We start from the raw sequence: 14,135 nt of genomic DNA on the forward strand, positions 1-14,135 counted from the left end.
GTACCGCACGACGAAATACCCGTGCGCGCCTCTCATTCCCTTAATTCCCATTTTTTATGTAAGCTTAGCTAGGAAAAACCCAGGTACAAAAGTTAAACTCAGAAACAGCCCATGTATTATTGAAGAGAAAATTATCTATCTAGCATAAAAAAAAAAGTTGTTCTTCCCTCTATAGCATCCAAACTTCAAAAGTTCCCTATCTCACCCTTAAAATTTTTCTTCCCTATTTGACACTTCCGTTAGTTTTGAAGGTGACGGTGTTAACTAGTAAGAGAAAAGACGGTTTTGCCCTTTTTAAGTTTTTGAGGGTGGCGGCTGGGGGCGACAGCTCAGGCAGCGTACCTGCGGGCTCGGCGGCAGCGAGTGGAGGCCGGCGACAATTGACTCATCTCTCACAGATGAGCGCCCGTCGTTAGTATGGATGGCGCTGCAGCACATCGTCGGTGGCGTGGATTGGGGGTGGCGGTTGGGAGCAGCGGCGCTGGCGGCGCACCTACGGGCTCGGTGGATGCGAGTGGAGGCCGGCGGCAATGGTGACTAGTCTCTCCCAGACGAGCGGTCGTCGTTGGCGAGGACGGCGCCGCGACACATCATCGGCGGCGTGGTTCGGGGGTAGCGGCTTGGAGCGGCGGCGGGGACTACGAGCAGCGGCTCAGGCGGCGCACCTGCAGGCTCGGCAGCTGCGAGCGGACGCCGGTGGCAATGGCGACTTGTCTCTCGCAGACGAGTGGCCGTCGTTGGCGAGGACAACGCTACAGCACATCGTCAGCGATGGGGTTCGGGGGTCACGGCTGGTAGCAGAGGCGATGGCTGCAAGCAGCGGCATGCGACCTCGCTGGCGCCACCCACCACATGCGCCGCCATTAGCCTTGCCGCTTAAACCGCGCCGCCTCTCCCCGCCAGCTCCGCGTTGCCGTCAGGACGCCCAAGAGGCGGCCGACGAGCTCGAGGTCCTGCTGCCGGCTCGCGCTGTCGAAGTGTGACTTCTTGGGCTCCATCTCCAACAAGGACGTGTGGGAGGCAGCGGTGACAGAGGCCGCATCAGCCGGCACAGCGGTGGCGGCGCCGGCGAGGTCGCGCGTCACCACTTGAGCTCTCTCCTCTTGCGCTTGGTCGAGCACTGAAATGGGTCACGAGAGCAAGAGCTACAGGCCCGAGCAGGCCTGGGGCTGGCTGCCCGTGCTGGTCTCTTGACGGTGGGTCCATGTCTCTTGTTTTGACGGTGGAGGCTAACGGGAGTAACAGAAATGACGGATAGGGAAGAAAAATTTTGAAGGTGTTTGTATAGGGAACTTTTGAAGTTTGGATGCTATAGAGGGAAGAGCAACTTTTTTTTTGATGCTATATAGGGAATTTTCTCATTATTGAAACCCTTATGTTCGGGAACCCAGCGTAGGATATAGCCCCCCCTCTTTTTCTTCTAAGGCATTTTCTTAGCTCACATGTTTTTTGTCATAGCAAGCAATGTGTTGGCCCCCCAAAAAAGTGTTATATATGGAAAACTTTGTATTCCCTCCATCTCAAAAAAAGACAAACCCTGGTTTCCGTGCTCAACATTTGACCGTACGTCTTATTTGAAAAAATTATGAAAAAAAATAAAAAGACAAGTCACGCATAAAATATTAATCATGTTTTATCATCTAACAACAATGAAAATACGAATTATAAAAAAATTTCATATAAGACGGACAATCAAAGTTGGACACGGAAACCCAGGGTTTGCCTTTTTTTTTTAGACGAAGGGAGTACATGACAACTTTATAATGGAAACTTTGTACCTACAAACTTTGTACGCATAAATTTTATGGTGCCAAAACTTTATGTAAAAAGTAATTTTTGAAACGGATTGTAAAAAAAAAAGTCGAAAAAAATATCCTTGTGGGCTATGAGCTCCAGTTGACTTGGTTGTTCGACAACATACCATTGATTCGGAGTCCACCATCTCCACTATTCCGACATGTATACCGGTTATGTTATGTAAAAGGAAGTGTTTGGGCTAAAGCCTAGGAAATCCACCTCTTGTCTCTATCCCAACTCCAAGCCCTAACCGCTCAACATCGCATGCGTCGTTATTGGAATTCACCGAGATCATGAAAGTTCAGAGATGGAGAAGAAGCTCAATGGTGTATGAACCATGAACCAAACCGAGATATCAGGAACTTGTAATATTATATCCTTACTTTCATTCAAATGTCATGTAACAAATCCATTTGTGTGGTATATATAGAATAGCACATAGGTCATGGTACTTATAGTCTGAACTATAAACATTTAATGGCTAAATAAGACGTGAAGAAAGATATTGTAACCTTCACACCTCTCTGTAATGTGAGTGCATATATATCCGCTGGGTTATCATTCACATCTATACTTGTGCATAACTAAAAATAGGAGAAAACACAATTTGACAGTTTAAAAACAATGTGACCTCACACTATTTGGTAATGCGAGAATGTGAGCACACGTCTGTCGGGCTACCACTCACAGTTACATCCGTGCATAACAGAAATAGGATAAAATGTAACCTGACAGCTTAAAAAACTAAAAAAAAGGCACTCCATCCGATTTTTGAGTTTTAATATATGACACCGTTATGTAAAAGTATAAGTTAAGATCATAATATTGATGATAAAACAAGTTAGAATAAAACAAATGATATTTATATAATTGTTGTGTATAAGACGAATAGTCAAATATCACATCCAAAATCAACGGCATTATATATTAAAAATCAGAGGGACTAATGGTTAAAAACCCAAATTAAGTAGGGTCATCAAGCTCAAATTTGATACGCGTAACTCGAAAAATTTCCATCTTCGTCAAGAGTGAGTGTGGAGTTTGTGAACGAAATTTTTTGGTGTGTCACATCGGATATACGAACACACATTTGAAGTATTAAATTTAGACTAATAACAAAGATTCCGTCTGGAAACTGCGAGATAAATTTATTAAGTCTAATTAATCCGTCATTAGTAAATATTAACTGTAGCACCACATTGTCAAATCATGACGCAATTAGGCTTAAAAGATTTGTCTCGCAATTAGATTTAAACTGTATCACAGTAATAAGATTAAAAAGGTTTTCACAAGCATTTTTTCCTAGTAAGAAATTATAAATTAAAGATTAGTTTTGAAGACCGTGCCAACTTTAATCGCGTCTTATAGGATAGAAGGAGTAATATTTATAGGATAGAAGGAGTAATATTTATATGATTGTTTTGCATAAGACGAGTATTCCAATATTACATCCAAGAGCGAGTGAGTGAAAGAAAAGGAAGGTACACGCATGGCACGTGGCCTTTAAAAATAGATAAAACGTGACGCGTACAGGTCAGTGAGTCAGTCCCTGACAGGTGGGTCCCACTCCAAGTTAGCCAAAAGCCATACGTACACCCCCATCCGACGTCGCCGGAGGGAGAGAAGAAGGGAGGGCCGAGGGAGGGAGAGCCGTCGGGAACTCGCTCACTCTCTCACTCTCACTGCCTCACCAACCAGTCACCGCCCTTATCCTTTTTCCCTCTAAGGTCTAAACCACCCCCAATCACGCGGACCCCCATCGCCGCGCGCGCCCACTCCTCCGCGTCGCGTCACCCATGGCCTCCCGCCTCCTCCTCCTCCCCCGCCGCCGCAGCCGCCATGGCGGCGCCAGCCTCCTCCTCGCGCGGCTCCTCTCCTCATCCTCCTCCGAGGCGGTCGGTGGTGGGGCGGTGGAGAAGGTGCTGGTGGCGAACAGGGGGGAGATCGCGTGCAGGGTGATGAGGACGGCGCGGAGGCTCGGGATCCCCACCGTCGCGGTCTACAGCGACGCCGACCGGGGGGCCCTCCACGTGCGCGCCGCCGACGAGGCCGTCCGCCTCGGCCCGCCGCCCGCCAGGGAGAGCTACCTCAACGCCTCCGCCATCGTCGACGCCGCGCTCCGCACCGGCGCCAAGGTTCCGCTCGCCCTCCTCTCCTGCCCCCCACCCTTTCTCCAATCCAACCCCACCTATCCGTTCGTTAGCTGACTGAATTCCGCGGCGGCAACGTTGATGCTAACTGACAGTTGGTAGTATGTGGAATTTTGTGGTTCAGCCAATTGATTGATGGTTGCTAACTGCTAGTAAGTCGCAATGAAGGAGTAGTGTGATGATATGATCACATTTGATTTTGGTACATACTCTACTGCGGAGCTATCATAATTGCTCAGCTCCGGGCATTGCCTAAAAAATGGAGTATGTGAAGTTCTACATGTCTTCTGCTTGATTTATTCAATGGAATCAATGCTGGTTGCTTAGGATCATGTCTTAGTTAGCATCACAACCACAAATAGGTTACTTCTACTTACTTTGTACTGCGGCATTCTAGTATGAGGCGTGCCATGATGGGGATATCGATACTTCTGAATCCTGAAAAAAAATAATATATGTTTGTAATTGTAGGCTATCCACCCAGGATATGGTTTTCTTTCGGAGAGCGCAGATTTCGCGCAGCTCTGTAAAGCCGAGGGGCTTACATTCATTGGACCACCACCATCTGCTATCCGAGACATGGGCGACAAGAGGTAAATATCTTCTTCGTCTGATTTGTGCATATGTTGCCTCCTCTTTTCTTTTCTTTTTTAATAGAACAATGTGTTCTAACGAAGCTATGTGAAAACTAGTGCTTCTAAGAGGATCATGGGTGCTGCTGGTGTACCGCTCGTCCCAGGTTACCATGGGGCTGAACAAGACATTGAACTGTTAAAACTTGAAGCCAATAAGATTGGGTATCCAGTTTTGATCAAGCCCACACATGGTGGAGGGGGCAAGGTATAGCTGAAATTTCTTGCACAAAGGACATGCTTGTTGTAGCTATCTGCATATGCTTTTTACTTGTTCATTGTTCGTGTTCATTTCCTATTTTCCTGAAAAAAGCTCTCAGTGTAGTTGATTCGAGCATAAACCATTATGGCCAAATGAAGAACATTTTTAGAATTGTATGCTCTATTCTCATGTGCGTGCATGTCCATAATCCATTTAAGAGCGCATTTATAATGTTGCTTGTATGCGCGTCGTTCCCACTTCATCCTGTTTTCTTTTGATCTTTGCATTTTTTGAAGGGGATGAGAATAGTTCAAAGGCCTGAGGACTTTGTGGATTCTGTATTGAGTGCTCAACGAGAAGCCGCAGCATCATTTGGCATAAACACGCTGCTGGTTGAGAAGTATATTACCCAACCCAGACATATAGAAGTCCAGGTAATATTCAAGGATTTCAGTACTGCTTCAGTCATTTTCTAAACATATACTTGCAGTTGCAGTAGCCATCTGCTTTATTTTTGTGTGTGACACCATTTCAATGGGTGAAGATATTTGGAGATCAACATGGAAATGTGATTCACCTTTATGAGAGAGATTGTAGTCTACAAAGAAGGCACCAAAAGATTATCGAGGAAGCTCCAGCTGTAAGGCTCCATTACCTGTCAATGCCCTAGGGTTTGTTTTGAATAAAATAAAACCTCAAGCTTTCCATTTATGTACGCTCTGCAGCCAAATGTGACAGCTCAGTTTCGGTCTCATATTGGTGAAGCTGCTGTATCAGCTGCAAAGGTGACATGCTTGATAATTCTACTGAATATCGTGCTCTGTGATTTTACAGATGAATTTCATTATTCCAGTTTCTGTTCATTATTGTTGTTTATATCTTGTGCACATGGTCACTTATTGGATTCTTTGCGTTGAAGGCAGTTGGTTACTACAGTGCTGGAACAGTGGAGTTTATCGTGGATACTCTTTCCGGAGAATTCTATTTCATGGAAATGAATACTCGGCTCCAGGTACTTTATTTCTGATGATGATCTAAGATATTTGAATACGTTGCATTTTTTATATGCTGTGCGATCACATGCTGGGTCCATATTGTAAATGTTATCTGAACAATTGACTTTGAGCCTAGGTTTTTGTAAGCTCTACTTGAGATGGGGTTGTATTTTTTGATGCATGCGACTACCTGCCTGAACAAAAGAGATTCTCACCATGAGAAAAATTGCCTAACTTGTGAAACAAAAACTCTCCAAATCTTCAAGTACCAGAAATATAAATCAAGATCTGAAAACTAGCACATATATATATTAGATTTTTTTTCTTTATCTGGATAACCTGTTAACCGCATTAAGCTTCAGTACAAATTGGATGTGGTCATCTCAAATATTAAAATACTTTACATGGTGAATCGATATTTGAAGGTTGAACACCCAGTGACCGAGATGATCGTTGGCCAAGATCTTGTTGAGTGGCAAATACGAATTGCAAATGGAGAGTGCCTACCATTATCTCAGGAGCAGGTTCCGTTAAATGGTAATACTTCTTAGGGCAGTCATGATTCATCCAGATGTCTTTATAGATGATTTCTTAGTACCATGTTTTATCTCTTTGTCAGGGCATTGAATTCCTTTTGTTTGCTTTTTGAACAATAACATGGGTGATAAAAAATACTTCTCTTGGTACATGAACTGGTAGATTGGATGTCTAGATGAATGTCAGTTAGTTATTCTAATGTTCTTAGACAATATGGTTAACTATCAGTGTTCATTGATTCAGGACATGCATTTGAAGCCCGAATATACGCAGAAAATGTGCCAAGGGGATTTCTTCCTGCTACAGGAACCTTACACCACTACAGGCCAGTTCCCTCTACCGCAACGGGTAAATTTAGGAGACACCCTGCAGCATAATTTATTACCAGCTATATGTCAGTATGTCATTTGACGTATTCTTTATTAGTAAGAGTTGAAACTGGAGTTGAAGAAGGAGATACTGTCAGCATGCATTATGATCCCATGATAGCCAAACTTGTGGTTTGGGGTGAAAGTCGCAATGCTGCGCTAGTCAAGCTAAAGAACAGCCTGTCAAACTTTCAGGTATATAAACCCCCACATTTACTCAAATTTGATTGAATATGATGTAGTTTTCCTAATCATCGGGGGTGGTTTCTTGTCCTATGCCCTTGGTCCTGTGCCAACTTACTTCAACAAGCTTAGTTATTGGCTTTAGTAATTTTGTTTACCAACCATGGAAAACTCAATGGTATATGTTAAAAATTGGTGTACCTTTTTTTGTTGTTACTTATTAAATGCCCCCTGCCTTGGAGATAATCAATTGCAAAGAAATGGTTTATTGAACTTCGAAGTGAAGAATCTTTATCTGATCATTTTGATAGTTCACTGCTTGTCATATTGTGGTTAATGGATAAACAGATTGCAGGTTTGCCGACCAATGTTGGTTTCCTCCAAGAACTCGCAGGTCATAGTGCCTTTGAAAAAGGCCTAGTCGATACACATTTCATTGAACGCTATCAAAATGATCTTCTGAGTACTTCTACTCAAGCCTTGAGTGGATCACATGAAGCAGAAGAGCTTGGTGCAATTTTGGCTGCTGCCTGCATTTGCAAGAAGGATCATGTTTCCTCTGAAGTGTCACTTCGTATGTTATGTGGCTGTCCTTTTATTTTGTCATGCAACATTTTGCTCGTATGGACTGATAATGACATAATTTTGTTGGCAGATGATAAGAAACTTTCTATGTGGTACGCCCATCCACCTTTCAGGATGCATCATTTTGCCAAGCGTCTAATGGAATTTGAGTTGGATAGAGAACTTGGTGGATCAAGTGATGATCTTCTTAAACTGTCGGTAACATATAGATCTGACGGAACCTACTTCGTTGAGGTGATCTCACACACATCCCATATTAGCAGTTCCGATGAATATCCTTGGTTGGCATTGAACAATACACTATTGACTATCCTTGACCAGTTCATGAAGTCCTATTAATGGTGTTTGGACTTGTGACCAGACTGAAGATGGCTCTTCTCCTGGATTGGATGTCAAAGTAGATAGCAGAGGTGACCATGATTTCCGGGTTGATGTTGATGGGCTGCAAACAGACGTAACTCTAGCATTTTATTCAAAGGTAAATTTGATACTTCACTATGGTGGTAGTGAGCATATTCATCAGTTACTTCTGACTGTAATACCCTCCTTAAATTTCTTTCCTCTGCTTCTTTCAGGACAATTGCAACCATATACACATCTGGCATGGGAAGCATCATCATCATTACAGGCAGACGTTGAGAGCTGAGCAGTCACCTGATGACAGTTCTCAACCTAGCGCTTCCTCTGAGGCGAGGTCACATCCAAAGGGGAGTGTTTTGGCACCAATGGCTGGTCTGGTTGTAAAGGTTTTGCTTAAAGACGGGGCACGGGTGGAGGAAGGTCAGCCTGTCATGGTTATGGAAGCAATGAAGATGGAGGTCTGAATGAATGAACTTGCTGGTGGCACTGGTAATTCATAAAAAAATTGAGAAAACTGTTAAAACTCACTATATTTTTCTCCTCTTTTCTCAGCATGTTGTGAAGGCGCCTTGTGCCGGATATGTGGAAGGGCTGAAGGCTACTGCCGGACAACAAGTTTTTGACTCTAGTGTCCTTTTCACCGTGAAGGTACGTCACAATTATTGATCATATCGTGGAATTTTTCAGTTTGCTCACCTTTGTTACAAGGAGGTATATGCTCAGTGCAAGTTTCACCATCATTAATCTTTTCCCAGCAGAAAACATTCTTGTTGAAAGATTTCCGAACACATTAGAAGATGATATGTTTATGGTTGCTTTTACGCCATTACTCGTCTGAACTCGAAAAAATTTCCCTTTTGCAGGAGAACAAGCCAAATTGAGAAACCCAGGCAGAGATTCACGACCTGTACAGCTCAATTCACAGACGCTTCATAAGTTGGCTGATGATGCTGCCGGCCGTCCAAAAGCAAGCAAATAATAAGCGACAACATCGAGTTCACAACACAAAAGCAAGCAAAAATAAGCAACGGGTTCATCTGTGTGAATAAATTAGTTGACGAGCTCCCAACCCACCCCCTGTTGTTGTTGTCGCAAACCTGAAACTGTACAGTGTACATTACTGCTGTCACATACAGTGACAAAAACAATTAAACCTCATTTGTTCTTCCATTGCCCTGAAAGTTGGAATAACCGTGAAAATTGGAATAATCCCAGTAATGAACGAACTAACCTGACACTGACAGTGAAAGCTAAAGCAACTGAGGTCTTGTTTGGCATAGCTCCGGGATCAAAGATTTTTTTGGAGCTGAGTATTTCTAGCTACACAACAAATCCATGGATCATGATAATATTTGGACGAATTATTTTATTCATATTTTTAATAAAATATAAAATTTGCAAGCACTATATTTTAACTTACAAACTTCAGATCTAGGATTTGGGATCTTGGAGTTGTGAATTTGTGATAAACATAACCTGAATTTGTGTAAAACGGGGCCGCAAGTAATCTTGTTCCAGCCCATGTGAAACAGACCGTACATAGGGGTCGTAATAACAAGTCCAACCTTTTGACATACAAAATCTAACGGCGGGTTAAAAATGAGATGTGCTAAAATTTAGTAGATTTTTTAGGGCTTGTTCACTTTGATACTATTTTCAACCTTATCAAATTTGGGTAAAGTTGCCAAAAAAAAGTGGCTATATTTAGTTTGTTGCTAAATTTTGGTGCTATATAAGAAATTCTACCAATGCCAAAATTTTGGCAACTATGCCAAAATTTTGGTAATGCCAAAATTTGGTAAGGTTTTTTTTTGGCATCAAAGTGAATAGACCCTTAGCTAATAAAAATACAATTTTGATATATATTTGTCGACAAATTTTCCCCCAAAAATTTGACAGATGTAATTACAGTACAATCGTAGTGTAATTACACTGTAACTATAATGTAACTTGTATGTAACTTTCAAAAATCTCTCCGTAACATGTTATTTCGGTAAAATGGAGGTTGTGGGAATAAATTCTTTCACATATATGTGGGCTGTGATTGTATTTTCTTTCTCACCAAAACAAATCTTGTAATAGATCTAACGATTCAAAATTACATGAAACTTACATATAAGTTACACTATAGTTACATGCAAATTACAGTGTAATTACATACAAATTACAGTGTAATTACACTATAATTGTGCTATAATTACATCTGTCAAATTTTTAGAAGAAAATTTGTCGACAAATATATAGGTGGTCCCATAAAAATATTTAAGAGCTGAGATGGGTTGTAAAAGGGCCCATGGGCCCTGGCCCATTACCACCACCCATGCTTGCCGGGCTTCCGGCCCACCTACGTAAGCCCCACCACGCCGCCACCACCACCACCGCAACCGCCTCCGCTTCCTCCTCCTCCTCCCCGTCGTGTTCGCGCGCGACTTCCGTGACCCACCTCCGCCGCCTCTCGACTCCTCCACTCTATATCTCGAGCCCTAGAAAAACCCTACCTCCAGCCACTATCTCCACTAGCCTACGTCCAAGGTCGTCTTCGTCGTCGTCTCCGTCTCGAGCGGCCGGGCGCAATCGATGGCGTCGAGCTGCACCATGGTGCCGGCGGATTTGGTGGAGGAGAAGGCGGCGGCGGCGGCGGTGGAGGAGGATGCGGGGAGTTACCTGCGCGCCGACCAGGTGGATCTCATGAGCCTGGACTTCGAGATCGAGGAGAGGATGGCCGACAGGTTCCGCAAGCTCAACAGCGGCGGCGTGGAGCGCGGCGACGAGGGGCCCAAGGCCGCGTGGGAGATCGACCTCTCCAAGCTGGAGATCGGCCACGTCGTCGAGCACGGCGACCACGGCACGCTCTTCCGCGGGAAGTACTACGGCCAGGACGTCGCAGGTAGAGGAGGATCTCATTCTCATCGATCGATCGATCCCATCCTCTTTGTTAAACCCTAAACCTCTGCATGCTGCATACTAATTGCATACGGTGTTTTGGGCTGATTGAGTCGATAGAACCTTTGTTATCCATATATGCATGTTCTGATCTGGTAGATGAGATTGTGTGATGTTGTTTTCTTTTAATAGTTCGTTACACCATGCTACTATCTTTAATTGGAATTGGGATCCCATGGCCGTGTTCTTTTTAGAACGGTTCTGCCATGAACATTCTTAAATTCGACGGGGAGTTGTTTCATGTTGCATTGATATAGGTTGGAAGTTGGAAGTTGGAAACCTATATGTGGATAAACCAATAATGTTTTTGTATGGTGGTCTATGATCGACGTCGAACATCCTTGAATTCAACAGAAAATCGCTTCATGAAAACAATTAACTCCAATGGTTAGGTTCTCAAATTTTCGTCGTTGTTGAGACCCTTTGCTATATATGAAAGCCGTATGAATGGTAGTGTCATGTATTTCAGTTTTGGTTATCAATCCTACCACGTTTTATATATGTATTTAGATTAAACGAATGAGAACCATGTGCATGGATTTGAGTTACTTGCACAGTATTATATAATTTTATCATGTTTTTACATATTTATTAAAAAAGAAATTAGTGATCATAATCTTATTTGGAGATCTTGACGATGTTGATGATGACATGTTTTATTGCTACCAGAGGAAGTAGCTAATCTACTTCTTTCTAATGGTATGTGTAGTGAAACTGTTGGATTGGGGCGCAGAGGGCGATTCATCTGAAGACCAAATAGCTCATTTTAGAACATCACTTAAGGAGGTGGTTGTTGTTTGGCATGAGTTCAACCATCCGAATATCACAAAGGTGATCATCTCTCTGTTCATAGTTGCAGCAATCCAATCCATACTGTGATTTTCTTTGCAATGGCATTGGCATTGTCAGCTGTGCAGAACTAAGATACTGTTATCCATTCGTGCACCTGCTCTTTACATGTAATTAGGTGATATTATATGCCTTCTAAGGGATTTCGTTGTTTTGATTCTTTTGATCCGTTGCAAAATTGTTAAAATAGTGCTGCTCTGTTTTATTTCTTGAAGTTCATCGGCGCATCGATGGGTACAACAAACCTTAATATTCCAAAAGATATTCCAGACCACAGTTCCAGGAAGGGTGCACGCACTGATCTGCCTGACAGAGCATGCTGTGTTGTGGTAGAATATCTCACTGGGGGCACATTGAAACAGCATCTCATAAAGCATTACAGGAAGAACAAGAAGCTTCCATATGAAGAGGTGGTTCGGCTTGCATTGGATTTGGCCAGAGGGTAATTCAGCAAGTTCGCTATGCTTCTCTCTCTTCTGAATCTGACGTTTATTAAGCGTTCGTTCCATCGTATCTCTTGTTTCAGATTGAGCTTCCTGCACTCAAAAAAGATTGTGCATCGGGATGTCAAAAGTGAGAACATGCTACTTGACCCACAGCTGAACCTTAAGATTGCTGATTTTGGTGTTGCTCGTCTCGTTGAGGCTCAGGATCCCAAGGATTTGACACGCACGACTGGAACACTTGGTTACATGGCCCCAGAGGTAATTATACACAACTCACAACCCAGATTTTACAGTATCCTCTCCTGTATTATGTGAATTCCTTTCTCCACGTCAAATTCAAAAATTTCTTAGATAACGTGTCAACACCATGATTATTGCATTTAAAATCATTCTCTCTTAATTATTTGAAACTCCATCATACTTCAGGTGCTTGATGGAAAGCCATACAACAGAAAGTGCGATGTTTACAGTTTCGGCATCTGCCTATGGGAGACATACTGCTGTGATATGCCCTATGGACCCTACTCAGACCTCAGCTTTGCAGACTTCTCATCGTTTGTTGTCCATAAGGTATCATCAAGCAAACTTGTCTCACCTCATTTCGTCATATGATCATTTGCGTTCTTTTGGTCAGACTTTGCGAAGAAACTCTGGATCATAGTAGTTTCTCCTATACCCTGCATTGCCTCATATGATCATTTGTGTTCTTTTGGTCAGAATTTGCGAAGAATCAACAAAACTACTCTTGGATCACAGTAGTTTCTCCTATACCCTGCATTTCATCATATTTGATCATTTATGTTTGTGTTGTTTTGGACAGAATTTGCGACCGGAGATCCCGGACTGCTGCCCGAGCGCAATGGCGAGCATCATGCGGAGATGCTGGGACGCCAACCCGGAGGTCCGGCCCGAGATGGAGGAGGTGGTGCGCCTCCTGGAGTCCCTGGACACGAGCAATGGCGGCGGCATGGTGCTGGAGAAGAAGAAGAGGAAGCAACCCGGCGGTGGATGCTTCTGCTTCTTCGTACCCCGCGCCGCGTAGGAACCATCCATTCACGTCAATGCTTCCATCTTAATCAGAATCATGTGATTAGGCAGTTTAGGAGTATTATTGTTGGATCCTGGCACCAACAAAAAGCAAGCGTCACGTCAGTGTGTTAGTTGTCTTTGTTTTTTTTTTCTTCCACGAGATAGATGAGAATTAGATTAGCTACGGTTTCCTTGCTTCGAGATATTTAGCATTGAAGCAAGGATTGGTAATTTGGATCCATGAATGGTGTTGGGATATTGGCATTAAAGCAAGGATTGGTGAGTTGGATCCATGAAAGGTATCGGTTGATTGATTTCCACGTGGAATATTTTAGCTTAGTACTCCCTCCATTTCCTATTACATTTTTGACTTTTTTTCAAGTCATAACCTTTAAGTTTAACTACATTTTTAGAAAAAAAACATAGCAATATTTTCAACCCAAAGTAGCATTTTATTCGTTCGCCGTAGCCATGATAATGCTCTTTTCTAAGCCTGTTACAAATTACAATGCATGGGTGTTTTACTAGTTCAATATTAAATTTAATAAAACTAAATTATAGTTGTAGATGATGTTAATTTTTTTTGGTAATTTTACTATTTTTGAGAAGTACCAGGAGGTACCATATTTTTAGTGTAAAATTATGTACCTCCATGTACAAATTAGATACCTACAGCCTCCAGGTAATTTATGAAATTGCGATAAACGGAAAGGGAAAACCCTGCTTGCCCGTCCCAGTTGCATCCCCGTGGGAGTTGATGAGCTGTCATCTAGCTTGATTTCCATGTGAGCACGCTTGGCGGGGAGCGTTCCCAGCGCCCGGTCACCATGACAGGGAAGTGCACCGGGATCTCCCTAGCGATGTCATCGACGATGGCTGGCGCGGTGTGGCCATGGAACGTGAGAGACATCCTCTCCAATGAGGGCGGCACGACGGCCGCAAGCAAGAGCTCGACGACATTGTACTCTTCACGGTCGCCGCCGGTGAGCCCATCCACGCTCACCTCTCGAAGGGAGTCGAGACGACGACCAAGCCTCGGCTTCGGCTGTCATCGTCACC

The 14,135-nt window shown here is 43.3% G+C and overlaps 2 protein-coding genes across 2 annotated transcripts; both read left to right on the forward strand.

Moving 5' to 3' along the window:
- The first annotated feature begins 3,433 nt into the window (after positions 1 to 3,433).
- LOC127757703 (methylcrotonoyl-CoA carboxylase subunit alpha, mitochondrial) lies at positions 3,434 to 8,979 on the forward strand. Its single transcript, XM_052283269.1, has 16 exons — positions 3,434 to 3,932; positions 4,419 to 4,540; positions 4,640 to 4,787; positions 5,078 to 5,215; positions 5,326 to 5,421; positions 5,507 to 5,566; positions 5,701 to 5,793; positions 6,202 to 6,313; positions 6,557 to 6,661; positions 6,740 to 6,876; positions 7,213 to 7,438; positions 7,520 to 7,683; positions 7,811 to 7,927; positions 8,025 to 8,267; positions 8,362 to 8,457; positions 8,673 to 8,979. The coding sequence occupies exons 1-16, from the start codon at positions 3,594 to 3,596 to the stop codon at positions 8,688 to 8,690; spliced, it is 2,214 nt and encodes a 737-aa protein (XP_052139229.1). The 5' UTR covers positions 3,434 to 3,593; the 3' UTR covers positions 8,691 to 8,979.
- A 1,296-nt stretch (positions 8,980 to 10,275) lies between these two features.
- Positions 10,276 to 13,427, forward strand: LOC127757501 (serine/threonine-protein kinase STY13-like). Its single transcript, XM_052283016.1, has 6 exons — positions 10,276 to 10,696; positions 11,462 to 11,583; positions 11,817 to 12,043; positions 12,128 to 12,305; positions 12,474 to 12,617; positions 12,868 to 13,427. The coding sequence occupies exons 1-6, from the start codon at positions 10,387 to 10,389 to the stop codon at positions 13,087 to 13,089; spliced, it is 1,203 nt and encodes a 400-aa protein (XP_052138976.1). The 5' UTR covers positions 10,276 to 10,386; the 3' UTR covers positions 13,090 to 13,427.
- Positions 13,428 to 14,135: the final 708 nt, after the last annotated feature.

Source organism: Oryza glaberrima, chromosome 12 (assembly GCF_000147395.1).
Source record: "Oryza glaberrima chromosome 12, OglaRS2, whole genome shotgun sequence".
Taxonomy (NCBI): domain Eukaryota; kingdom Viridiplantae; phylum Streptophyta; class Magnoliopsida; order Poales; family Poaceae; genus Oryza; species Oryza glaberrima.